The sequence below is a fragment of the Rhinatrema bivittatum genome, chromosome 15, assembly GCF_901001135.1.
Source record: "Rhinatrema bivittatum chromosome 15, aRhiBiv1.1, whole genome shotgun sequence".
Lineage (NCBI taxonomy): Eukaryota > Metazoa > Chordata > Amphibia > Gymnophiona > Rhinatrematidae > Rhinatrema > Rhinatrema bivittatum.
Genome location: NC_042629.1, coordinates 63,332,389 through 63,358,450, shown reverse-complemented (window position 1 = coordinate 63,358,450; position 26,062 = coordinate 63,332,389). Strand labels below are relative to the sequence as shown.

Below are 26,062 nucleotides of genomic sequence, written 5' to 3'. Positions count from 1 at the left end.
ATTCACTTAATCAATTCTTTAACTAGATTGCTACATCAACAACCAATCGATGCTTCAACCAACCAAACATGAGATCAAATAATACTCGTGCAGCCGATCCTTTAACCTGTCAGTTGGCTGTCAACCAGATAAATCTAATAACAACTGAATCAGTCAATCAAGATACCAATAATCCTAACAGAAATCTGCAGTCCATCAGTCTTTCAATCAATGAGCTAGCCGTCAGGTGAACAGTCATTCACGAAACTCAACAAATAAAACCCAGTTAGAACTCCTTCTCTGTGCTCTCTTTCCCTGTCTCCCACAAGGTAGGTTTAATAATAACCTAAAAAATATAGTCCCAGGATGAAAAAAAGATATGAAAATGCAATCACAGAAACTCCTGCTAAAAATGTGCCAATACTGATAGTATCACAAATCTTAAAAAAAACTTAGACGATTAATGCTGTATACATATGGCAAGCTGATCACCATTTAGCAGGACCTTCATATACTAGGGCAACGTCTGTCTCCTAATTCTCCTGATGCAGGAACATTATTACCGAAATGTGGTGCGTATCGGGGACATGCAAAGTAATTTTGGACATTGACAGTAGAATTATAGTATCAACTACTCATACAGTCATTTGTATTCATCGACACTGTGGTTTAAAATCTAAATTTTGATAAAGATACTACTATGAGATAAGTTCTCATTTTTCATTGCATGCAATACAAAAAAAACCTTTGAAAATAAAAAAAATCAATATATTGAGCAAGGCAAGATGGACCCTTGATTACAATTAAGAGCAAGCAACAGAGGTTGCTATTAAACTAATTGAGATGCACGTTGCCCTAGTATATGAAGGTCCTGCTAAATTATGATCAACTTGCCACATGTATACAGCATTAGCCTTCTAAGTTTTCTTTAAGATTGGTGATATTACTACTGTTGGCACATTTTTAGGAGGAGTTTTTGTGACTGGTTTAATAATAACGTCATGATGACTCTGAAAGAAACTATTACACTTTAGAAGACAGTTACATATTCTAGTTGTTGGTGAATGCAATTTTTGGGAGAAGGGAATAAATAATGTGCGGGAAAGACAATATCAAACATTTATAGTAATTGCTGAGAATACAGGAGATATGGCTATCATTCCCTTCATGCATTGTGACTGTCACAGAATATAGGGCAAGGTGTCAGGACAGCAATGCTGAATTTAGGAATTATCTCTGGAGGAGCACTGTCTCCCCTGCTCTCCTTCTGGGACCATAGTTCTGAATTCAACACTGCTCGAAAAGTGATGGTGGTTGGAAGGTCTCTCACCAAACAGACTAAAACACTGGTTAAAGATCCAGCCAGATGTGACCAGCTTTTCCTGTAAAGAGCTACTGTGCAAGCTAGCGCATCAACAATCACACAAAACAGGCTAAGAACAGCAGAGACGCTATAAAATATGATTTCTTACAGTCGTAGCTGGTTTGCTGGAAAGAGAGGGTTCTCTGGCATGCAGTGATAAACTCTAGGAACACAGACTGCTGGAAGAAGGACTCTCACTGCGCCACTGGGTAATGTCTGGAGTTCGGAGGAGGTGCTGATCAAGATAGACACATTTTCCAGAGAAGGGATGGCCCCAAGGTTAGCCACAAAAATTATTCTTTCCAAATCTTCATCCAAAACAATTCTTCCTGAGTTAGGAAAAGATACCACTGATGAGTAGGAGGAAAGTGGTTGACAGAAACAGTTTTTGTCCTAAGAAATTCTAATCTCCTGAATTACATTTTGTTTGTCTAAAAACATTCTCCTTTATTAGAAGTGTCTTCTATTATCAGATTCACTCCTATAACTGGACCCATTCCTCACATACCAGAACCCCAGAGTATTACTAAAGGACGTGACTGGACATTGTCAGCAAGGGAACAGAAGGTGGGAGCATGCGGAATGAACGTGGAAGGTATCTATATGGAGCCAGAAGGACAGAAGCTAGCAGCTGGCATGTAGCATGAAGGTGGAAGCTGGATGTATGCTAAGTTACAAGCCAGTCACGTTTCATCCTTTCAAGAATGGGGAAATGGTCCTGACAACTGTATAACAGAAAGAGATGATATGAAAACGAAAAGTGCTCAGCTGGTACCGTCAGTTTCCATGTTTACATGCATGAAGCAGGGTAGGAAAGGACTCAGTTTATGCTCATAATCTCAGTGTCTTTAGGTAAACAGGAGGGCATGAGAAGTCTCTTCTAAGTGCATCTAACTTCAGTGTCCATGGGTGAATAATGCTCCCCAGCAACACCACCCTGCCTAAGCCCAAGCCTGTTAGATCTTGGCAGCTATGCAGCATCAGGCCTGGGTGATTCTTGGATGGAAGACCTCCTGGAAAGAGCAGATGCTGTGGGCTGCAGAAGGCACTGACACACCACTGCCAGTATCTTGCCAAGGAGAAAGTCACAGTCATGTGGGGGGTCATAATTAACATCTGTAACCAACAAGGCATGTAACACCATTATTAGGAGAGCTCTGCCTGGTGACCCAAACTTCAATATCCAAGAGCACCAGAGATGTGCATTCATATGATCTGAATGTAAAATCTGTTACAAATGAGTTGATTTTTAGTTCGTTTTGAGTCCTCTGAACTGAATAAGTGCAGTCCCCCCACCCCCCCCCCCAAAAAAAAAATCTAAATCCTTTTCAGCTCATTCAGTTCAGTCACATTAAATTCTATGGGATAAGCAAAGCCAGCAGAGCTGAACTGGTTGGGGATGGGACTTCGGTAATTATGCTTCAGCACGTTTTCAATCAGCCTATCCTAGCTGGCAGCTGCATGGATCGGCATCATCATCTTTTTGTAGGTGAAAGTGAAACTAGGAGCATTCTGAGCAGCCAGTTGATCCATTTTTCATTCAGCCATTCCTCTGATGGATCTCAGAGAGAAGAAGCAGAGATTTTGAAACACTATGCTTCAACATTTAAGAGTTAATGAACAATTAGAAAAACAAGCTTCAGCTTTAAAGAAGAAAGCAAGAGGTGCTCTTAAGAGTCACTGTCACTATGTCCTAGCTGTGCTGCTAGCAGCAGAAGAAACTGTCATCTCTCTGTCAGTGTTACGGTGTAACTACATATCAACAGGGTAGGACTATATTTCTGCAGCAGTTAGGCAGTGTGTTTCACCATCCGTAAAAAAAAACACCCAGAGAGAGAGATTGATTTTCTCTTGCAGTATGTGCAGAGTAGCCAGTAACTGACCGCAACAGGGGGCAGCCTGCTTTCTCTGTGTAAAAGAGTCAGTGATACTGTGACACTCTACTCATTCTTCTGTATGACTCTTGCACTAAGTTCTTGGTGTACATACCTTGAGGTGTTGACGGCACTGTACATAATTTCATACCTTTCACTCTATGACTGAGCGTATTAATGCAATTATTATTGGTGCCTTTTGCCCCTCTTTTCATGCCTTTGGGTGTTCATTCCACAGTCTGTGCTATTTTTTTTCCCATTTTTTTGTGCTTTAGGGTGTTCATGCCACCACAGTGTTTTTGCCACTTTACCCCTCTCACTGCTGCTTGGACTGTTCATGCCACTGTTGGTCCATGGGGTGTTCACGCACTCTTAGGGGCTAATTTTCAAAGAATTTAGAATCCTAACTTGGAAAATGTATTGGGGCAGAGTGCCTAAATTTAGGCTCCTGGGCTCATTAAAACTCTTAAATGTAGAATCCTAAAATGTGAGTGGCTAGGGAGGTAAAGTTAGGATGGGGAAATAAAGGGGTGAATTGTAAAAGTCCGGCACGTGCCAAAACCAGGGGATACGTGAGTATGCCTGGCCGGCATGTGCCGAGCGGATTTTAAAAGCCACATGGTACGCGCATAAGTGAGAAAGCCCCTAAAGGGATGAGGGGTGAGTGTGGTCTGGGTAGGGCAAGGACTGGAGATGGGTGTTGGGCGTTCTGGGACTTTTAACATGAAATGTACTCGTAAGTATTTACACACACAAGCTTGTGCTGGGGTCCCCTGCTGCGTAACTTTACCACCGCTATGGATGGCGTGTAAGTAATAAAATAGAAACATCTAGGCTCGTCAGTGGGGTTTTAAGGGCTGGGGCTAACAGGGGGAGACAATTAAACGAGGGAGACTAGGAAGTCGTATCCCTTAACTGGGCAAACTGGAAATGAACTGTGAAAACTCCTTATGGCGCTGGCACGTGTCCCTCATAAAATTCCCCCACTTACATGGTAAAGGCAGCATTTGCGAGCACATGCGCACATCTATATAAAATTGTGCGCACATGTACGCGCATACATCCTATTTTATACCATGCATGCATACATGCGCATATTTTATAAAATGGCCACATCCTTTGGTGCGAGCTGGTATGTGCATGTGCACCCATTCGGCTGTTTCAAAGTCACCGTCTCTGTTAGCAGCAGCAGCACTGATTTTCAGAACTAGACACCTAATTTGGGGCCCTAAATCAAAGAAAATGAATAAAAGGCTTAAATTTAGATGCTCCTAAATTTATGTGAATTTTCAGCTGAAAATTTAGGTTCCTAAGTTCAGCTGAAAATAGGTGCCTAGCTTAGGCTCCCAACTTTAGAGCCTAAACTTTTGAGCTCAGCTTTTTTTGAATATCATCTCTTTGGTGTCCTAGAGTACTGCTGCTTCTGCTGCTGATGCCTGCCAGCAAGTTTCATCAAACTTGGATGGAAAACCCCAAAGTTTCAGACAAAAATAGGACGCCTTTCTTCCCCCATTGACTTTAATAGAAACAAATGAAACAAATGACCTGAATGAAACGAATGAGCTTCTGATCCAAACCAAATGGATCCAAAAAATGTTCATGCTCACTTCTAAATGGTATAGAATGGGACAGAAGAGAGCTCAGCTGGTGCTCAAAGAAGAATTGAAAAAAGCTACAGAAAGTAAAGCTTATCCGAGAGCAAACTGCGAAATCATAAACCCTAATTAAAATTGCATTTACCCCTTCTCCTCTGTCTACCCTGCCTCTGTGTCATATTGCATAAGACATACATTTATCCAATGCACAAAAGAATGAGGCAACACATTTGGGAGGAGAAGCCTACTACAGTCCACTTGAAAATAAGAGTATCCTTCCATCCTCCAGCTCTAAACATACTGCCACGGCAGAACTGACAAATATGTAGAATTCTGGCAAGATTATAAATAATTTTCTAATTAAAAAATACATGAAAATGAAAACCAGCAAAGTGAAACCCACTGAGAAACTTAATTAACAGAAAAGCAGACAGAATAATGCAGCACAGAAAGCACTTTGGCAATCTAGAGAACATGCCATGATTTTCAAAGATATCTAGGGTACTTGATATTTTCAGAACAGTTCCAGCCCCCATATGCATCATAGCAAAGGCTTCGGATCTTTGCAGGTGCCGAACTACCAAGAGTTAAGAACCAGGCTTTGGCCTTGGGGGGGGGGGGGGGTCACTAGTCAGATGAGATCTGTCATGAAGATCTGATTCTTTGCACTTTGCCCCTTGCAGCAAGACAGCATTCATTCTTTAACCAAGAAAGCTGATGCAAAGTCACCGTGTAGTGACCTCAAGTAAAAGAGTTTAGCCCAACTTTGTGGGTCAAGGAAAGTTGCAATAACCTGCAGCAGATAACAAAAAAGAGAGGCCCCTGCTCTGTAACAATTGCTTTCCACTATACAAAGACCGCACTGGGCTTCGGGAATGTACCTGTTATTTACTGCTCTTATATTACTGAAAATCCCCACATAATTTCATTATTTCCACAATAATAATTCTAGTATGAATAAAAGAATCATCAGTTTGGGAAATCAGCTTGGAATGGACTTGACTTCAGTTTGTCTACTGTAGACTGCTTGATTTTCTTGTTTATTTACCAAAATGTGGAACAAAGCATAGAGGATTCTATGTCCTAGTGCATTTAGGATAAAATATATAGAAAGTGCATGGAGCCTGGGTTAGGGTGGTCGTGGTCTGAAGGTGGAGGTGAAGTCTGTGGATTCTCTTATTCCCCACAGCTTAGGCTGCATGGTCAGGCTTGGTGGTGTTTCTGACTGGGAGGGAGGACAGGTGGGGAGGGGGGGGGGTTTGCTGGTTGAAGCTGCTCTGATGTTTTCCTTCATTCGACAACAATTGCTCCTCCTTTAAAAGGACGACTCCCTAACAAGCCCCCAGAAATGGAAGTGTCTTCATTTTTGCTGCCTTGTATAAAAACACGGACTCGCCAGATAACAAAGAAAAGCAGGACTCCGACAGATGCAAACTCAAACACCATTGATCCTTTCAGGCAATTTAGGGAGCACTGGTAGGAACATTATTATCATTATGCCACAGCATATGGTGACTGGCAATCAATTCAGGTTTTTAGCACTATTGCTGCTTTTTCCCCTCCCTGCCAATGACAGGAAGGGAGGGGCTGGATTAGGAAGCTGCTCTGCTCTACTTCAGCCTCACCCCTTCCCTTTCTGTTCTCTGCCTGCTGCCTGAGAGGGGAGGGCTGGGGCAGGAAACAGAGGGCTGTTCTCTGCTGAGTGAGATTCGCTGCAGCTGGGAAGATAGAAAATCTTCAGTTGGCCTGCCGCCTCCATATTTTTTATCACTCTAGGCATAGGCCTGTTGGAAAATCCAGGCCTGTGGCCTATGTCCTGAAGCATGCAAAGCCCAGAATGCCATATTCCCTGAAGATCTGTTGTATGCCCCAGGGACTGAATGGGATCAAATGCTCTTGAAAATATGTAGTATATATGAACTTTAAACAGCTAAACACACAAAATTACATTGTGTTAACATCCATCTCACTAAACCGGGTCTCATCTCATCTCACGAATCATGATAAGTCACAGTTTGTGAAGTATCACGGCGTGTCCCACATCTGGATTTATTTTAAAGTGGTTCGGGCTGCACCAGGAACACTGAATCCTACCCTTCCCGCCAGTATCCCACCAGCCCCTCTCCAAAGAGAAGTGTGCCCAGAGCAATAACGTTACCATTTCCATCTTGAAATCTGCCATTTGACAGGCCACAGCAGTCATAGTAACAGTCATCTATTTTTGCCTTGTCTTTTATCTGCACGGTTACGATCCGTCTGCAAATTACGGCTTCAAACCCAACAACCGTGGTATATTCATTCAACGGGTAAACAAAGAGACCTGAGAAGAAAACACTTTGTTATATATACGGCAGAATCACTTATAATGGGCAAACCATCCCTATATTGGCACAGAACACTATTCTAAGATCTTTTGTGCAATGTACACGAGGATCCATGAAGAAAGAGCTCTAAACAGTGACCTAACCTTCTAGAATAGACTGAGTTTCCAGATCATGCTCAAGAACATACCATGGGCCTTGCTTGGTACAGGTTTTATCCATAGGTGCGATGTGGAAAATAATGTTCAGTAGCTCATCATTTGTAATGCTCAGCCGGAGGCTTTGTTAATAAAGTTATCAGGAATGGTTATGGGGCACCAGAGGGAACCCTGAGAAATAATAAAGAAATTCACTGCTCTTATTCAGTCTGTGTGATTGAGTATCTCTAGGATGGGGCCTACTTTTACATAAATAACCAGCACATAACTGTCTATAATCTGACACAGGTACAGAATAGGGAAAAGCCCTATCTGAATAAAGCCTTATGTTGGGACCAACCAAGACAGGGCTGGGAGACACACTGGGGTTGATTTATTATTTATTTATTTATTTATTTATTTATTTAAGGGTTTCTTATATACCGAGGCACGTTTGCAAAACATCACCTCGATTCACAATGTAACATAACTTAGCAACAAGCTTTACAATAATAACATTAACAGGTAGCGGTTAATAGGGCAGGGGATGATAATACGAGATATATATACAAATGTACATGTTAGTTTTGCAGCGGAGTTAGATTTGCAGCGGAGTCTAGCTGGAAAACTAAAGTGTAAGCCAGCTAAAGCCCTCAGAATGAGAATTCTTCCCTGAAAAGCAGTTAAATCTAGTCTAACGTCGGGCAGGATTCGTTAAGGCTTTTCTCCCATTTTGTGTCTATGGGAAAACCCTTAGTGAATCGGGTACTAAGTTAGGTGGCTGATTTTCATCACTAGCTGGCTGTTAGCTAGCTTATCCTTAGTGCCCTAATGGCAGGCCCCAAATCCAGCTGGCTAGATTTTGCACGATCAAATTTAGGTGAATTTTCAGCCTCAGCTTAATTTGCTAGATTGCTGCTGAAAATCATCCTAAACCTACTGAGCCAAAATCTAACCGGCTAGGCCAAGCGCTTAGCCCATTTCAGAACTGGCCCCATTGATCCTAGGGCTTGAGTACATGCTGAACTTGGGGACATAGTAGCTCTGTCATCCTTACTCGCACAGAAATAGGAATCAGTTATCCATGACCAGTTCAGAACATTCCGGGTTTGGAGTAGGGAAAAACTTTGGGTTAATGTTGCCTCCAAATTTCTAGCAAGCAAAGCTGGTAATGCACCTGTAGGATGCAGACGCATTCTAGAAACGGACATCAAGGTGTGCGGTATTATTAAGGAGAGGGTCTCTGAAAGCATTTTGCATGGGATCCACTTTACACATGCACGCAACGTAATTCAGGGTCAGCAAATAAGGACCTGTTACCAGTTCCGACATTAAGCACACCTGGGGGAAGTAAGAGACTCAGCTATCTCAGTACCCGGAGTGATTTTATGGAACACAACGCCCGAATACCTCAGAATCATGTCAGACATAAAAAAATCCTTTAAAAATGCCTTGAAAACATGGGAGCAGACCCTTGATTTATCAGTCATCTAAGTGCATCTTAGACTGATTCATGACTGTATAACATAGTGAATGTTGTTTTTATAATTTTATGTCTGCTTTTACTTTGTAAACCACCACGGTCGGGATTTATTTAATTTTAAATAAATACAAAGAGCAGTAGGGATTACCTTCAATGGACTGAGGTTCAGGGTTGCTGTAGGTCAGAGAGGCGGTCATCCCTAGGGCATAACCACTGACACAGGAGCTGATCTCAGCAGCCGTGAGTGGGAGGGGGGCACCACTGCTTCGATTCAGAAGCCCCGGCATCCTGCTATTGACAGCAGCCGACCTTCAGATCTGTAAAAGAAGAGGGCAATGTTGTGGGTTTATTATTTAGCACTACCTGTGAGGATCAGGATGTTCTTTTGCAGCTAAACAAAATAATTTCTAAAATTCACCACCGCGTAAACTTGTGAGCTCATGCACACTCTTCCCTGGGGCCCACAGACTGTGAATGCATCCACAGAAACTTCTGGAAATTCCAGTTTTAATTAAAGTTTTATTCTCAGCTCAGCTGTCACTTACTATGCTTATCTGTTTTCCTGCTAATCCTCTCTCTGCACACCCAGCTAGCAGCTACGCTCAGATAAGGAACCAGAAGGTGGCATGATCAGTTCATCCCCGGGGGGGAGGGGGGGGGAACAATGGAGGACCAGGGTCACTTTATTAAGTTCTGAGTGGTTAATATTTCCCCCGCTGCCCAGGGGACTATTCAGTGAGCCACAGGTATGGGAAACAGCATCACCATCCCACTTTCACAGTAATTATATATTATCAAACCCATCTCGACGTGAGCAAGCCAGGAAGAGAATTAAAAGCACCATACTGTTACAGAAGAGCTGCCATCACCTCAGACCACAATCACGTGTGCCACGAACTGTCAGTCAAACTGATAATATTTTCCAGTTTCAAGAGATCTTATGTGATAATCCTGCAAGCACGGAAGAGGGCCATTTTGATTGCTAGACGTTTCAGCAATGATACATATTGTATCTCTCTTCAGTAGACATCCAGAGAATCCGTTCTAGCTGACACCATTCCTGTTTCACTGTAAACATGTCACAGACGCACACGTGCGCAAGTCAAACATTCCCCCTCTCAATGAACTCCCGCTGATGGAGCAGGGAGAAGCTCCCCATCCCCCACCTCTGCAGTGCTTCCATTCTGGAGGAGGGGTAGACGGGGAGTGGAGGGCGTGAAGTCACTGGGCACTGAACCCCAGGAGAAGAGTCGTGGCACTGAGCCTTTTTTTTTTTGCACCGTGCAGGAAAATGCATCGCACCACCCTTGCAGAGCAATGAGACAAAGGCCACTTTCTCGAGCATCTTGTTGAAGGAAAACCAACCAAGTATTTGGTAGAGATAATATCTCTTTATAAGGCGAACGAATGTGTAAAGATGAAAGCTTTCTGGACCACTAAGGTCCCTTCGTCACTTAAGAAACAAACTAGAAATGAGAGATTCTTGGCGTGAGTGTTGGAACCAAAAGATGGTAACCATCAGTGACTCATACTGGTAGCAAGAGCAGTGGCTGACGGGGAAGAGAAGGAGAGATAAGATGGAGGGTGGGATGAAGCAATGGAAGGACATCTATTTTAAGAGTAGCCATAAACACTCGGTGAAATTAGGGCTAGAACCAGTGATATTCCGTCTGATCTCTGACTGAGCTATGAGGTATTTTCCCTAGGGTCGCAGGCGGGGATTGATAAATCAAGCTCCTGATAAGGCATCCATTGCCATGTCATTTGCCTAGCTCCTTCATCACGGCAGCTCTCAGTCTTTGAGAAAGATCCTGGTCTTGAGAGACGCCATACTTTTGACAGCTCTTTCATCCTTCCCCTCTAGAGCTTATAAACCTGCAGCTCCTCTGCTCGATAGGCGACGTTGCAGCTCCTTTAAGAGGCACACAAACACCAACAGCAATTTGTGCTCCAGCTATTGACCTTTCCCGAACTCAGCTTTGTTCAAAAAGAAAAGCAAATGTGTTTTTCTCTTCTCTTCTTTTTTTTTTCTAATCCAAAGAAAACTGCCCACTGTTATTAAACATCCCCTTCCGCCAGTCCCCTCTGCAGCAGTTTGTGCTGTATTCATATTAGCGCTGCACGCTGCCTGCATGGAGCTCTGATGAGGATCAACACAGCAGTGCCCAAACATACCTGCAATTGTGCGAGTGCTACTCCATCAAAGCAGCCTACATTTCTGACACGTCTGTACCGTTTTATTTTCCTGTCCTGACTGCCCTGGAACAACAAGCCTCTGCCTCCCATCACTGTGTGAGTTAAACCAGCTGTCCTGGCAGAACGTGTTTTAAGTAACAACCCAAATAATTCAAGCATCGAGCCCAGCGAAAGAGATATTATACGCAGGTTAGGCAGACAGGCTACAGCTGTTGGGTACTGTGCGCTATGGAAGGAAGATAATAGTTAATAACTCAGAAACAAAATAGCCCGAGGTTTTTAACTGTGCACATTCTCGAAAAGTCTGCATAAGTTCACTTTGAAAACTCCTGGGTGTACGAAGAAAGTACACAAAGTTATGCCTGCTCTATCGAGGACATAATCCGTGCAGGTCATCTTGCATGCAGGGAGAATAACTTTCAAACAAATGCGCTTGGATATGGCCACAAGAAGATATAAACAAGAAGATATAAAACCCGTATGTTTTGTAAAATATGCGTAACTCTAACCCACAGCCTACATAGGCTTGCACGCGAATACATGCACTGTATTGACACCACATGCATCAATATGTAAGGAACCCCTGGATTCCCTACCAACAAGGAGTGAATCAAGTTCCTGGGGAGGAACGGAGAGATTAGTTAGCTAGAGGCGTGGGACAAGTAGATGGTGTGCTCAGAGCCTTTATAAACCCCTGCCACCATCTATTTTCTAAATTAACCTTCCCCAGGGCTGTCCTATGCTGTACCAAGTTTATTATTTTCCTGGGTCAGGCTTCTGGAGACTCTCTAAACGGGTACTTGGGGAAAGAAAGAAGACAGAGTGTCATATCCCGCTAGTATCTGTCCATGTTTTGTACCTGTTTTAGTTGCCCGTCCTGCCTCTTGTTTCGTTGCTTTTTTGAGTTCTATTTTTGTCTTATTTGTCTTACTGAGCCCAAGGCTCAGTAAAATAAAATATATCAAAATAAAAATATCAACCCAGCCTTCATCAGTCCAATCACCCTTCCACCAATTAACTACTATTAGTAGCATGCCAATTGCTTTCACTAATGAATTAGAGTTCTAAGCAGGTATCACAATGACGCATATACAGCTTGAAAGGCCACTAGCACTGTGGACTTAGGGAAGCAGACTTTTTAAAAATGGGGTTGGACCAGAACAAAAAGTGCATAGTCTACTAACTACAGAGAAAGGAAAAGTCTTTGGTTTCAGTTAGGATTTTTCAGGGCAATCTGAATGACATTTTCTCCTTTCCTTTTCTTGGTTTATCTTCCTGTATCTTAGAAGAGTGGTTCTTACCTTGGCCCTTGAGGATATTCACAATGAATATTCCTGAGAATGATAAATGTGCATATTCTTTGTGGAGATTCTGGAAACCAGACTGAGTGGGTGGTCCTAGAGAACAGAGCTGAGAACCTCCAGTCTCACATTCTCTTGGCTTTGCCTTTTCTGACTTTGAAAAACTCAGAATTTTCACTGTGTGCAGGGCCAGGTATGGTCCTTCTGTGTACCCTTAAAGTGAAGAGGAGAGATTGGAAAGGGGAATCTTCTCTGTCTAAAGAATGAAGCTGAGAACCCAGATGCTTGCACATGCAGCAAGGGAAGGGAACAAGGAAGGGGACAGGGAATCTCTCATGACACAGAATGAATACATGCATATGCCTGTATTTTGTAGCACTTCGTAATTTTTCACGTTTCTCTTTAACATAACACAGGGAAGGAAAGTGGTCAATAATGTGTTTTTGGCTTTGCATGTTTTGTGACAGGCACTGATCAGTTCCTGGTGAATGTTAATACAGCCAATATCAGGACTATGACTGGTCTTCATAAGAAGTTTGAACTGATCAGTCCACTTTAACAAAAATTATCATGCCTCCAGATAGACGGATAGATAAGAACATAAGAACTTGCCATCCTGGGTCAGACCAAGGGTCCATCAAGCCCAGCATCCTGTTTCCAACAGTGGCCAATTCAGGCCATAAGAACCTGGCAATTACCCAAACTCTAAGAAGATCCCATGCTACTGATGCAATTAATAGCAATGGCTATTCCCTAAGTAAACTTGATTAATAGCCATTAATGGACTTCTCCAAGAACTTATCCAAACCTTTTTTGAATACAGTTACACTAACTGTACTAACCACATCCTCTGGCAACAAATTCCAGAGCTTTATTGTGCATTGAGTGAAAAAGAATTTTCTCTGATTAGTCTTAAATGTGCTACTTCCTAACTTCATGGAATGCCCCCTAGTCCTTCTATTATTCGAAAGTGTAAATAACTAATTCACATCTACTCGTTCAAGACCTCTCATGATCTTAAAGACCTCTATCATATCCCCCCTCAGCCGTCTCTTCTCCAAGCTGAAGAGTCCTAACCTCTTCAGCCTTTCCTCATAGGGGAGCTGTTCCATCCCCTTTATCATTTTGGTTGCCCTTCTCTATACCTTCTCCAGTGCAACTATATCTTTTTTGAGATGCGGTGACCAGAATTGTACACAGTATTCAAGGTGCGGTCTCACCATGGAGCGATACAGAGGCATTATGACATTTTCTGTTTATTAACCATTCCCTTCCTAATAATTCCTAACATTCTATTTGCTTTTTTGACTGCTGCAGCACACTGAGCTGATGACTTTAAAGTATTATCCACTATGATGCCTAGATCTTTTTCCTGGGTGGTAGCTCCTAATATGGGACCTAACATCGTGTAACTACAGCAAGGGTTATTTTTCCCTATATGCAACACCTTGCATTGTCCACAATAAATTTCATCTGCCATTTGGATGCCCAATCTTCCAGTCTTGCAAGGTCCTCCTGTAATGTATCACAATCCGCTTGTGATTTAACTACTCTGAATAATTTTGTATCATCCGCAAATTTGATAATCTCACGCATCGTATTCCTTTCCAGATCATTTATAAATATATTGAAAAGCACCGGTCCAAGTACAGAACCATGAGGCACTCCACTGTTTTCCTTTTTCCACTGAGATAATTGACCATTTAATCCTACTCTCTGTTTCCTCTCTTTTAACCAATTTGTAATCCACGAAAGAACATCGCCTCCTATCCCATGACTTTTTAGTTTTCTTAGAAGCCTCTCATGAGGGACTTTGTCAAACGCCTTCTGAAAATCCAAGTACACTACATCTACTGGTTCACCTTTATCCACATGTTTATTAACCCCTTCAAAAAAATGAAGCAGATTTGTTAGGCAAGACTTCCCTTGGGTAAATCCATGTTGACTGTGTTCCATTAAACTATGTCTTTCTATATGCTCTATGATTTTGATCTTGGGAATAGTTTCCACTATTTTTTCCAGCACTGAAGTCAGGCTCACTGGTCTATAGTTACCCAGATCGCCCCTGGAACCTTTTTTTAAATATTGGGTTACATTGGCCACCCTCCAGCTTCAGGTACAATGGATGATTTTAATGATAGGTTACAAATTTTAACTAATAGATCAGAAATTTCATTTTTTTAGTTCCTTCAGTACCCTCGGATGCATACCATCCGGTCCAGGAGATTTGCTACTCTTTAGTTTGTCAATCTGGCCTACTACATCTTCCAGGTTCACAGTGATTTTGTTCAGTTCGTCTGACTTATCACCCCTGAAAACCATCTCCGGAACTGGTATCTCCCCAACATCCTCATTAGTAAACATGGAAGCAAAGAATTCATTTAGACTTTCTGCAATGGCCTTATCTTCCCTAAGAGTCCCTTTAACCCCTCGGTCATCTAATGGACCAACTGACTCCCTCACAGGTTTCTTGCTTCGGATATATTTTAAAAAGTTTTTATTATGAGTTTTTGCCTCTATGGCCAACTTCATTTCAAATTCTCTCTTCACCTGCTTATCAATGTTTTACACTTAACATGACAATGCTTATGTTTTATCCTATTTTCTTCAGATGGATCCTTCTTCCAATTTTTTAAGGATGTTTTTTTGGCTAAAATAGCCTCTTTCACCTCACCTTTTAACCATGATGGAAATTGTTTTGCCTTCCTTCCACCTTTCTTAATGTGTGGAATACATATCGACTGTGCCCCTAGGATTGTATTTTTAAACAATGTCCATGCCTGTTGAACACTTGTAACCTTTGCAGCTGCACCTTTCATTTTTTTTTCTATTTTCCTCATTGTATCAAAGTTTCCCGTTGCAAGTCCTGATGTTACATTTACCCAGTCAATATTGGGGTAATTGAAATCTCCATTATTATTGCACTGCCAAATTGGTTAGCTTCCCTGATTTCTCTTAGCATTTTATCATCTGTCTGACCATTTTGTCCAGGTGGACGGTAGTATACTCTTACCCAACACACATAGGATTTCTACCCATATAGATTCTACTGAGCATTTAGTCTCTTGTATGATCTTTATCCTGTTGGACTCTATACCCTCCCGGACATAAAGTGCCACACCCCCACCAAATTGATCCTCCCTATCATTGCGATATAATTTGTATCCTGATATAGCACTGTCCCATTGGTTATCCTCCTTCCACTAAGTCTCTGTGATGCCAATTATGTCAATCTCATCATTTGCTGCTATACACTCTAACTCTCCCATCTTACTTCTTAGACTTCTGGCATTGGCATACAGACATTTCAAAGTGTGTTTTTTGTTTGTTTTAACAACCTGCTTTTCAGTTGTTAGGGATAATTCAGAAATCATTAGCTTTGGTGATTTTTTACATATTGGTACATGGACTATGTTTGCTTTTAATGGAACCTCTCTGTTGGGATGTCCTAACTCTCCTGTTTCATTAGTATCCTTCAAGGATACATTTCTCCGAACAATGCACTGCTGAGTGACTGTCGGCTTTCCCCCTTGTTCTAGTTTAAAAGCTGCTCTATCTCCTTTTTGAAAGTTAGTGCCAGCAGCTTGGTTCCACTCTGGTTAAGGTGGAGTCCATCCTTTCAGAAAAGTCTCCCCTTTCCCCAAAAGTTTCCCCAGTTCCTTACAAAGCTGAATCCCTCTTCCCTGCACCATCATCTCATCCACGCATTGAAACTCTGGAGCTCTGCCTGCCTCTGGGGACCTACACGTGGAACAGGAAGCATTTCAGAGAATGTTCTGGAGGTTCTGGATTTCAGCTTCCTACCTAAAATCCTAAATTTGGCTTCCAGAACCTCTCTCCCACATTTTCCTATATTGTTGGTGCCCACATGTACCATGACAACTGGCTCCTTCCCAGCTCTATAATCCTATCTAGGTGATGCGTGAGGTCTGCCACCTTCGCACCAGGCAGGCAAGTTACCAGGCGGTCCTCACGTCCACCACCCTGCTATCTACATTTCTAATAATCAAATCACAAACTATGATTGCCAGCCTAACCCTTCCCTCCTGGGCAGTAGCCCTGGGAGACTTGTCCTCAGTGCGAGAGGACAATACATCACCTGGAGAGCAGGTCCTTGCTACAGGATCACTTCCTGCTACTCCAGGGTGATGTTCTCCTACTGAGAGACCTTTCTGATCCAAGGCAGCATTGGGGCTGCCAGACTGGATTTGGGACTTGGCTACTATGTCCCTGAAGGTCTCATCAATGTACCTCTCTGTCTGCCTCAGCTCCTCCAAGATGGGACAACTTAAAGCACCACATATGTTGAAAACCCCAAATACCCATGTATTATGGTTTATGTGGTCAGACTGCTTCGACGTAATCCTGATGGGGCCATCTAGGCTTATAAATTGCCTACAAACAATGTAGGATGGGGCTTATTGGCAATTGAAAACCCAGAACAGTACCAGTCTCTTCCTGTGCATGTCCAAATAAGCAGTTAATATGCAAGAGGCTGTCTCTATAACTCCGTGAGTACTGGGATGCTGGCCAGTTCAGGTTTCTCATCGCTCATCCAAGGGCATTCTGTTTTTTTCCTAAGGGTTGAAAATAAGATTGCAAACTCCAAGACGTTTTAAGATGAAACAGGAGTAGACAGAAAGGCCCCAGTGTTAATGGAGTTATCCCAGCTTAGCAGTAACATATGAATTATAACTTTGAGAAAGGACAGGGGGTAGGTAAGAAAATAAAAGTAATAAAGAAATAAAGCCCCCTTCCCCTTCTGCCTAGGCACCAAATATGTGTGTCCCTAGAACTAGTCCTGTAGAAAGACTCACTTTTCCAGTCTAAGAGGGTAATTTTCAAAAGAATGTATGAGCTTAAAACTGGATTTTATGGGGGTAATTTTCAAAACGGTTTACACATGTAAATATGACTACTATTGTAGCAATTTTCAAAAGCCATTTACCTGCGTAAAGTGCACTTATGCAGGTAAATCCTATGGACAATTCAATGTTATATATAGTAGCAATTTTCAAAAGCCCACTTACATGCATAAAGTGCATTTACACATGTAAAACCCATTTTTAAGCATGTAAATGCTTTTGAAAATCAGGCCCTATATGTGCAAATGCACTTTACATGTGTAAGGAGATTTTTGAAAATTGCTATGATATATGTTCTTGAGTTGTCAATAAGTTTTCTGTACGCAAGTGCACTTTAAGGGCCTGATTTTCAAAGCATTTACACGCTTAAAATTGGGTTTCACATTTGTAAATGCACTTTACCCATGTAAGTAGGCTTTTGAAAATTGCTACAGTATATGCTATTGAATTATCCATAGGATACTCATGTGCCAGTGCATTTTATGCATGTAAATGGCTTTTGAAAATTGCTATGATAGTATGCTACATTTATGCACATAACTCCTTTTAAAATTACTTGTGAAGGATAAATAAATGAGCTTTTGAAAGTCGCTACAATATTTGCCATTTACTTGTCCATAGGATACGCACGTGAAAGTGCGCTTTACGCATATAAATGGCTTTTGAAAATTGCTATGATAGTGCGTTACATTTACACGTGTAACTCCTTTTAAAATTACTTCCCAAGCAGGTAAATGGGCTTTTGAATATTGCTACAATATATGCTAGCTTTATGCACATAAAACCTTTGAAAATTATCTCCTGATGAGCAAAAGTGGCCGTCCCATGTTTGAGCCTATGGGAGAAATGTTTAGCATAACTGGCCCTAAGTTTATTTAGCTACTCTTAGATTATATATTTCCCACACTTGCACGGAGCTAAGGAAAATGGTGGTAGAAGAACAGAATTTGAAAGCACACCTTCCATGGAAGGTTTCATCCTCTTATTCAGGAAGAGATTTAAAATTTTGGCACCCATACCCAGGAATGGGGAGAGCAGTGGAAGGGGGTGGGGGGGGGTGTCAGAGTATCAAGGGAGAAGCAGGCTCCTTATTGGACTTGGTATTTTTTGCCATCACAATGTAGCACCCTAGGCATTGCCTATGTCTAAATCCCGATCTGCTCTCATTCATAAAAGTTTGCTTCGCCTCTCTGGACCTCCATGCATATTTTCAAAGGGAACCTCTCCATGGCGTTTCCCTTTAAAACTCCAGGGGGCCAGCCGCATATCCATGGACTCTGCACCTATTTTGCAGCAGATGCAAAGTTGGCGCCATGAAGCCCGCCTGAGGATTTCAAAATGGAATCCCTGCGCCTTGCTTGCCAGCAATTCCCCCCATCCCTGACCCTCAAAGGGTATTTTACCTGCAGGGAAGGGGAGGAGGCTGAATTTATCCAGGTAATCTCTTAGTTACCCAGGAAAAAAAACCATTTTAAAACTGTCCTCCTCAAGATATATCTAAAGCTTGCATACCTGCTGATTCTGAAAACCATATAGACCTTTGCTTCAGATGTTCTCCCTGGTCCTAAAGATTATCAAGGAGAAATTGCAACAGAGATAGCAAGGAGCTGAGATTCCTCTTGACCCGCTTAAAAATGCTTCTGGATCTACCACCCAAAGTCAGTCTTCTGACTTGGTACAAGCTTATGTGGCTGCAAGGGGTGCTGCTGTTAAAGACTCTTGGAAATAAAGAGCACTGGACCTTATTAACTTACTTGTGGCATTTATATTCTGCAACAGTCACCTTATTGATCTGTACAGAGAACAAATCAAACATTCACAATAAAAACATAAAAACAACAAAATGAATACAAACAATTACAAAACATAAAAATTAATTTATCATGCACCTGATTAAAAAGGTAGGGACAGTAACTTTCATACCAGCGCATGGGTGGACATGTACGCGCGTATGCCGGCTCGTGCCAAAGGACATGGTCAAAATATAACATATGCTCATATAAGCACGCACTGTATAAAATAGGCTGAATGTGCACATGTGCATGCAAATGCCGACTCTACCATGTAAGTGAGGGGATTTTAGCAGACAAGCCTGCCGACACAATTACCAGTTTCTCCAGTCCATTCCCAGTTCACCAGATAAGGACTTCCCAAGCCCCCTAGTTAAATAGCCTCCCTTTTACCCTGCTAGCCTCAAACCTTAAAACCCCACGGACTAGCCTAGAATTTTTTATTTTGTTACTTACGCGCCATCCATAGCAGTAATCAAGTTTCACGGCAGGGGACCCTGGCATCGAGCACATTTCATGTTAAAGTCCCGGAATGCCCATTCTCTGCCCCTTTTTTCAACTTCTTATTTGTGTGCGCACCGGGAGATACGCACATTCGTGGGCGGCTTTTAAAATCCGCTCGTGCCGGCCGGACATACTCGTGCATCTCCCGGTTTTGGCATGCACCAGGCTTTTAAAATTCACCCCTAAGTCTTTACATGTTTTCTAAAAAAAATTGTAATTGTCTTCCTTTCTTAAGGCTCTATCCACTGCATTCCAGATTACTGGACCTGCTATTGAGAATGCTCTATTGCGGGTTTCCTGATAAACAAAATTCTTAAAGCTAGGCACATTCAACAACTTCAGATCAGCTGAAGTAATGGGCAAGCATTAATATATGCTGGATCCAGCTCTGCCAGTGGATATCCCTCGATATAAACTGCCTTAAATAATAAAATCGACATTTTAAACTGTACTCTCTCCAACCAATGTAAACGCTCTAAAACTGGAACTATATGCTCATGATATTTAATTCCCATTATTTCCCACTCTACCCCATTCTGAATCAATTGCCAACACCCTTAACAATTTTTTTGGCAGTCCCATTTAATCAGTTTTAGAGATGATTAAGGGCTGAGCAACAGTCCAAAAATCCGTAATAGTGAAGGCTTTAACTGCCAAGCTAGTCTTCACTGAGCAAAAGCAGCCTTAGCCGCCATTTGCATATGAGGCTTCACTGACAGCCTGGAGTGTAAAACAGTCCCTAATTTATGAGCCTCGTAGACAATAGGGACAATCAAATCTCCAAATCTTATTTCCTGCATTTCACTGGCACCAGTTTGTTGACTAATTCTCAACACCAGTGACTTTTTTAAATTTAGATATAACCTACATTTTTTTAACCAGAACTGTACTGCTTCTAAACCATCATTAAATTTCCTTTCTGGAAGCACACCATTCTGACAACGCCATAAAGAAAACTGCAAACCATCCACATATATAACATACTTAACACCAAGGGCATGAAACAATCTACCTACAGGCTGCAGATAAATATTAAAAAGAAAGGAAGATAAGGAAGACCTCGGATTGGATTTTTCACATTACAGATGTTGTATCTCCCACCACTACTTGCTGACTTCTGTCTGTTAGAGACGAAGGCCCGAGAGCGGGAGATCGCGCCGGGACACCCCCCCCCCCCCCCCCCCCACTGGACCACCAGGTAACTTAACATTTTGGGGGGGTTCGGGAGGGTGGGGGAGGGTAAGGAATTGGTTTTAAAGGGTCGGGGTGGGTTTAGGGGTTGTTTTGGTGTGCCGGTTTTCCCACCCTCCCCCCAAATAATTCCCGTGCCCTATTTAACGATACAATACAAATGCCCCTGACGATAAATCGGGGGCATTTGTATTGTATCGTGCACTCTAACGATTTAGAACGATTTTAAAATTATCTGACGATAATTTTAATCGTTCAAAAAAGATTCACATCCCTACTGAGATCCGTATTCCCTTGTAATTGCTGTAATAGCAAACCATGATCAGCGGAATCACAAACAGCAGCTATATCTAACTGGCTGGATCATTCATCAAAAACCGCATGTGACGAGGAATATCACAACGTATGTTAGTATGAAGATGTTACATTTACTATGCAAGTGGGAACAGTTGGGGAGGAGTTCATGAAAATGAGGGTCTGCTAGCGTGGAATGCGCTACAATAACATCAGAAATAACTACCCACATTAGCAGGGAAATGTTTTTATCACATTGGGGGGGGGGGGGGGGGGGGGGGGGGGGGGGGGGCGGGGGGAGAGAGAGCTCTGGAAAGATTTGGGGGTGGGATGGGGGGTTTGGGGGTGGTTTTTCATACACAGTCAGAGGAATTAACTGCAAATTTGATATGACTGATGAATTTCTATCATTTGAATCAGTGAAAAGTACCAACAAGAGGAGTTGATTTGTACAAAGCAGTCTCTAGAGGCTCGCTCTCTCTCTCTCCTGCGATAACAACTGCAGTTGTGCATTATGACCCACGATCTAAGGGGTGAATTAGCTACACTGAATTACCCTTATCTAATACACACTGCAAATAATCAATCAAGGACACCAGCAATGGTTCCATTCCACCATGTTTCCAGAAACCCCTTTGGTAACAATCCTAAATTTTATTATTTACCAAATACTGATTCAATTGTAAGGCCACCCACTTTTCTAAAATCTGCGCAATAGTAGAAAGGTTCAAAATCAGACAAAAATGAGTCACTTCTAGTTGAGGTAAAGAAGGATCCTTTAATATTGGATGCACATTAGGTACATGATGGATTCGTGGACCCTTGGGCCGGCTAGGACAGTTGGTGGCTCACTGAGGAGGTACCCAGTGGGTGTCGAAGCCGGGAGGCGGCACAGACAGGAGACCAAGAGATCTTCACCACTGGAGACCCGAGGTCCCCCCAGGAGGAGCCCGTGAGGACCCGGACCGCTTGGACTCACGAGTACGAGGTCTCCTGCGAGGCGGGGTCCAGGAGACGAAGAGCTGGAGCCAGGAGGCCCAACTGGAACTTCACCACTGGAAGCCCGCGGTCCCCCCGAGAGGAGCTCGTGAGGACCCGAGCCGCTTGGACTTAGGCGAGGCCTCCTGGACCAAGCCGAAGTCGGAAGCCAAAGGACGAAGTTGGATCAGAAGTCTGTGGACGGAAGCCGGAGTCAAAAGCCAGGAGTCAGAAGCCGAAGTCAGAAGCCAAAGGATCCGAAGCAGCAACCAGCAACTCTTACCAGAGTAAACCTCGTTGCAAGGCAAAGGCCCTGGCCTAGCTGCAGGGTTTAAATATCCCTGCAGCATCTGACGTCATCTGGAGGCTGTCCTGCCTGTTCCCGCGCGGGCCCCTTTAAATCTGGAGCTCCTGCGCGCTCGCGTGCCTAGGGGGCGGGACCAGCTGCGACGGATCGGCAGTGTCTCCCTCAAGGAGGGAGCGCCGCGGGAGAGACCCCGACAGGGCCTGCCGGCCGGGACGGAGCAACAGCGGGCCAGGCTGGCCCCGAGGTGAGTGGAGGGACCGGGGCACGGCCCGGTACCGTAACAGTATAATACCTTCCACCAAAGATGTATTTACAGTCTGATGTATTATGAACTCATTTCATCAGCCAAACCAATAACAATCCAAAAACGAACAGGATCTGTAGGGGAACCAGTCTTCAGCTGGCCAATTACTTTCATATTCCCTTCATCCATCAATTTAAACTCAGCCCACTTAGGCATCACAGATCTTAATACATTCTCATTATCTACATGACTATCAATCAGCAGTAGGTTCTTTTGAATCATTAACATCTTCTGTTCAAAACAATCTGCCAAAACGTCACAATCCATCTCCTCTGTTCACCTCACTTTTGGTTTCCTAATCATAGATTTGACCAATGCAAGTAACTCCCAAGGTTGACTTATTGATTTACTGATCTAATCAGAATAAAACATTTCTCATCACCTTTGTTATTTCCTTCCTATATTCATGTAAATAAATCCATTAAGCCTTATTATCAACTTCAAACTTACCTTCCTCCACTTCCTCTCAAGCTTACATACAGATGTCTTTAAAATACATAACTCATGAGAGTACCATGGGAATTCCCGCTTTCCATCGCTTACCATCACTCTGTGTTGAGGGGCAATTTTATCAATCAGGGCCTGATTTTCAAAAGCATGTAGAAACTTAGACATGCATTTTACATGTGTAAATTCACTTTACCTGTGTAAGTGGGCTTTTGAAAATCACTCAGTATATGCCATTGAATTGTCCATAGGATTTACCTGCATAAGTGCACTTTATGTGCGTAACTGGCTTTTGAAAATTGCTACGATAGTGGTGACATTTACACATGTAAATCCTTTTGAAAATTATCCCCATAATGCCTGTAATTGTTTATACCAGTCAGTTGTTAGCTTCTCTACATTATAAGGTGAATTTTTAAACTTGCGCGTAGACGTCCATGTGCGCGTGGTTCCCAGTGCACGCACATGGATGTGTCGATTTTATAACGTGCACGCATGTTATAAAATCTGCTACCTGGTGCACGTGTGCGCCTGATTTCATATCGACGCGTGCATGTGTGCACGAGTGCTGACTCACACGGGCAAAGGAGAGGAATTTTAGTACAAGCACGCAGCGATGCAATAGGGCCTTTTCCCAGTTCCCTCCCAGTCCGCTCCAATAAACGAGTGGACTGGGAGGGAAATTCCTACACCCCCACCTACCCTTTCTGCCTTTCCCCCTATCCTCCCTGACCCCTAAACCCCTCTAACTAGGTTGGGGTTTTTTTTGTGTTTATTTCAATACCTACCTGCTCTCCGGAGCAGTAGTAGGTTGCGCGGGCCGGCCAGCAGCCGGCGCACGCTTCAGCAGGGCAGCGACTAATGGCTGAGGCCCCCTGAAAATGCACACGCGTATTTCCTGGATTTAAAGCCTATTGGCCTTTTAAAATTTGGCCATCAGGGTAGGAGAATCTATCTTAAACCCTACCCCCTCCCATTCCTGTTTAAACTGGGAAATTTCTACCCTTGGGCACACCTTTTTCACACTTTTATCCACCGTTAAATCAGCATCAGCCACTCAGACCTTCCCTGTAATTGCATCGTGATCAGACCACAATACGGAAATACTATGGAAATGCGATAGTATCTGTTGCCTATAAAATTCCTCTGAACGTAATATTAAAATCAATTGCGTGTCCTAATTGATACGTTGGACCCCCCCCCCTTATCAACTGCTGCATGTTTAACAAAGCCATTAAATCTAAAAACTGTACCGAGATAGTAACTTGGTTTAAGAAAGTATGGGATGGAAAGCGGGACATATCTTAGGGAAGAACACAAATACTTTGAAATCTGCTGGAGGGGGGGGGGGGGTTAATTGATTTTTTAGATAAACAAGAAACGAGGCATTCTTGGCCCCATTTATTAAGCCTTCGCATATATGAATAAAATACACCCATCAAAACATTCTTCATTTTACTGTTCTCTTTTATTTTTTTCATTAAAATTTGGTGCAACACACATTAACATTTGACCCAATTTTTCTCTAGATCTCTGAATGGCAAATTCTTTTGCCGTCACTGCGTTATCCGATGTCCTTTGTAGAAGTTCCATTCTCTCTGAAAAGCAAGGCAGAGCAAACCATGTAGATGCCTGGATTTTTGGAGCACTTTTCCCCTAAAAATAATCTCACCCTTATCAGATCAACGAAATTTCCAAGAGGGTAAATTGCCAGGCCCATGGTTGACCTTACTAGCCAGTTCCAGCCTCATTGATGCACTGACAGGTAAGCTACTGAGCCTCTGGAAGACCAGATAGATTTAACCACCACATTAGTGTTTGCCAGCCTGAAGTTAAAAAGCACTAAAAAGCTACAAAAAATGAACTTGGAAAAACAGTGAAAGACCTTTAGGGAGCAAGTTTCAGTTGGGTTTTAGGTTATTGTTTATTATGTTTTGTGATTATATATTATGATTATTTTTTTTAATATTGTAGTTAACTGATATACTTTTAGATTACTGACGTATAATTGTTTTTTATGGTATTTTTATGTATTTGACCACTCTGTAAACTGCTTTGGGTTGAACCTTAGTAAGGCAGTACCTGAGTATCAAATAACACAACCTTGCTAGGGTATTAAGCATGGAAGATACTGATCTGGTGATGTTTGGGATATTCCATGCACTTTATACCTCTTTCTTTCTTGTTAGCAGGGATACTCCAGATACAGGCAGAACAAAGTGGGTCACCCCACCCTGCCCCCCTTCCAAAGCAGCTTGCTCTTCCCCCCGAACGGTTATGTCTTGTCAGATCTGCACTAGAACTGCCAGCCCAAGAGAGGAACAGCAGACAATGGGAATGTAAGTGAGAAGGAAACATGTCACCGCCTGGAACACCGAGCCCAGGCTCTCTCGGCGCGGTAACCTTCAGAACACCAGCCGAAAAAACGCCAACCGGAAAATGTCAAAAGCAGCTGTCGATCGTATTGTACTGCAGATCACATCCGAAGTGCGCAGCTGAGGCTGACAGCCTGTGTCAAGGACGCCATCAACTGTCTGGACTGAAAAAGAGGCGGGAGGGGGGAGGGGGAGTATGTGTTTATGGGGGGGGGGGGGGGGGATGGGAGCGAGAGACAAGAGGAAAAAATAGGGGATGAAGAAGAAGAAGTGACAAAAACCAATTTCTGAAAACAGGGGGGAGAGAGAAAGTGGGGCCAAAAGAAAGAAGGAGGGAATTAGAGGAAGGAGGAGGGAAGGACAATCAGACAGCAAGAGAGGACAGATCAGGAAGGAGAAGGGATGAGATGAAGAGAGAACAAAGATCAAAGACACAGAGAAAAAGAAGACAGATTGAGAGATTAAAAAAAAAGCAGGGATGCCGAAAAGGGATAAATAGGGAGATCTAGCGAGACCAGAGAAAGAAGGGAAGATGAGAAAGAGAAGCAAAGGGAGAAGAAGACAACAAAATTACAGAACAGAAAGGTGGGAAGAAACATTTTTGTGGTGGGTCAGATTCAAGAAAAAAAAAGCAAAAGGAGAATGTAAGAGGCATGAAAGGTATAGAAAATGTCAGAAAGCAGTACTATGTATCCTTAAAGCAGCAAAACTAACCAAGCCTCTCTGCATAGATCAGCCATCAGTTAAATAAGGTCACT

The 26,062-nt window shown here is 42.8% G+C and overlaps 1 protein-coding gene across 1 annotated transcript in view; it reads right to left on the bottom strand.

Annotated features, from left to right (window-relative positions):
• VWA5B1 (von Willebrand factor A domain containing 5B1) overlaps positions 1 to 9,039 on the bottom strand; it is an 84,454-nt gene extending 75,415 nt beyond the window's left edge. The window contains exons 1-3 of the mRNA XM_029578052.1: positions 8,901 to 9,039; positions 6,970 to 7,131; positions 1,452 to 1,671 (exon numbers count right to left, since the gene is read on the bottom strand). Coding sequence (XP_029433912.1) covers positions 1,452 to 1,671; positions 6,970 to 7,131; positions 8,901 to 9,039 — 521 coding nt within the window. The remainder of the gene's footprint in view (positions 1 to 1,451; positions 1,672 to 6,969; positions 7,132 to 8,900) is intronic.
• Between the last annotated feature and the right edge of the window lie 17,023 nt (positions 9,040 to 26,062).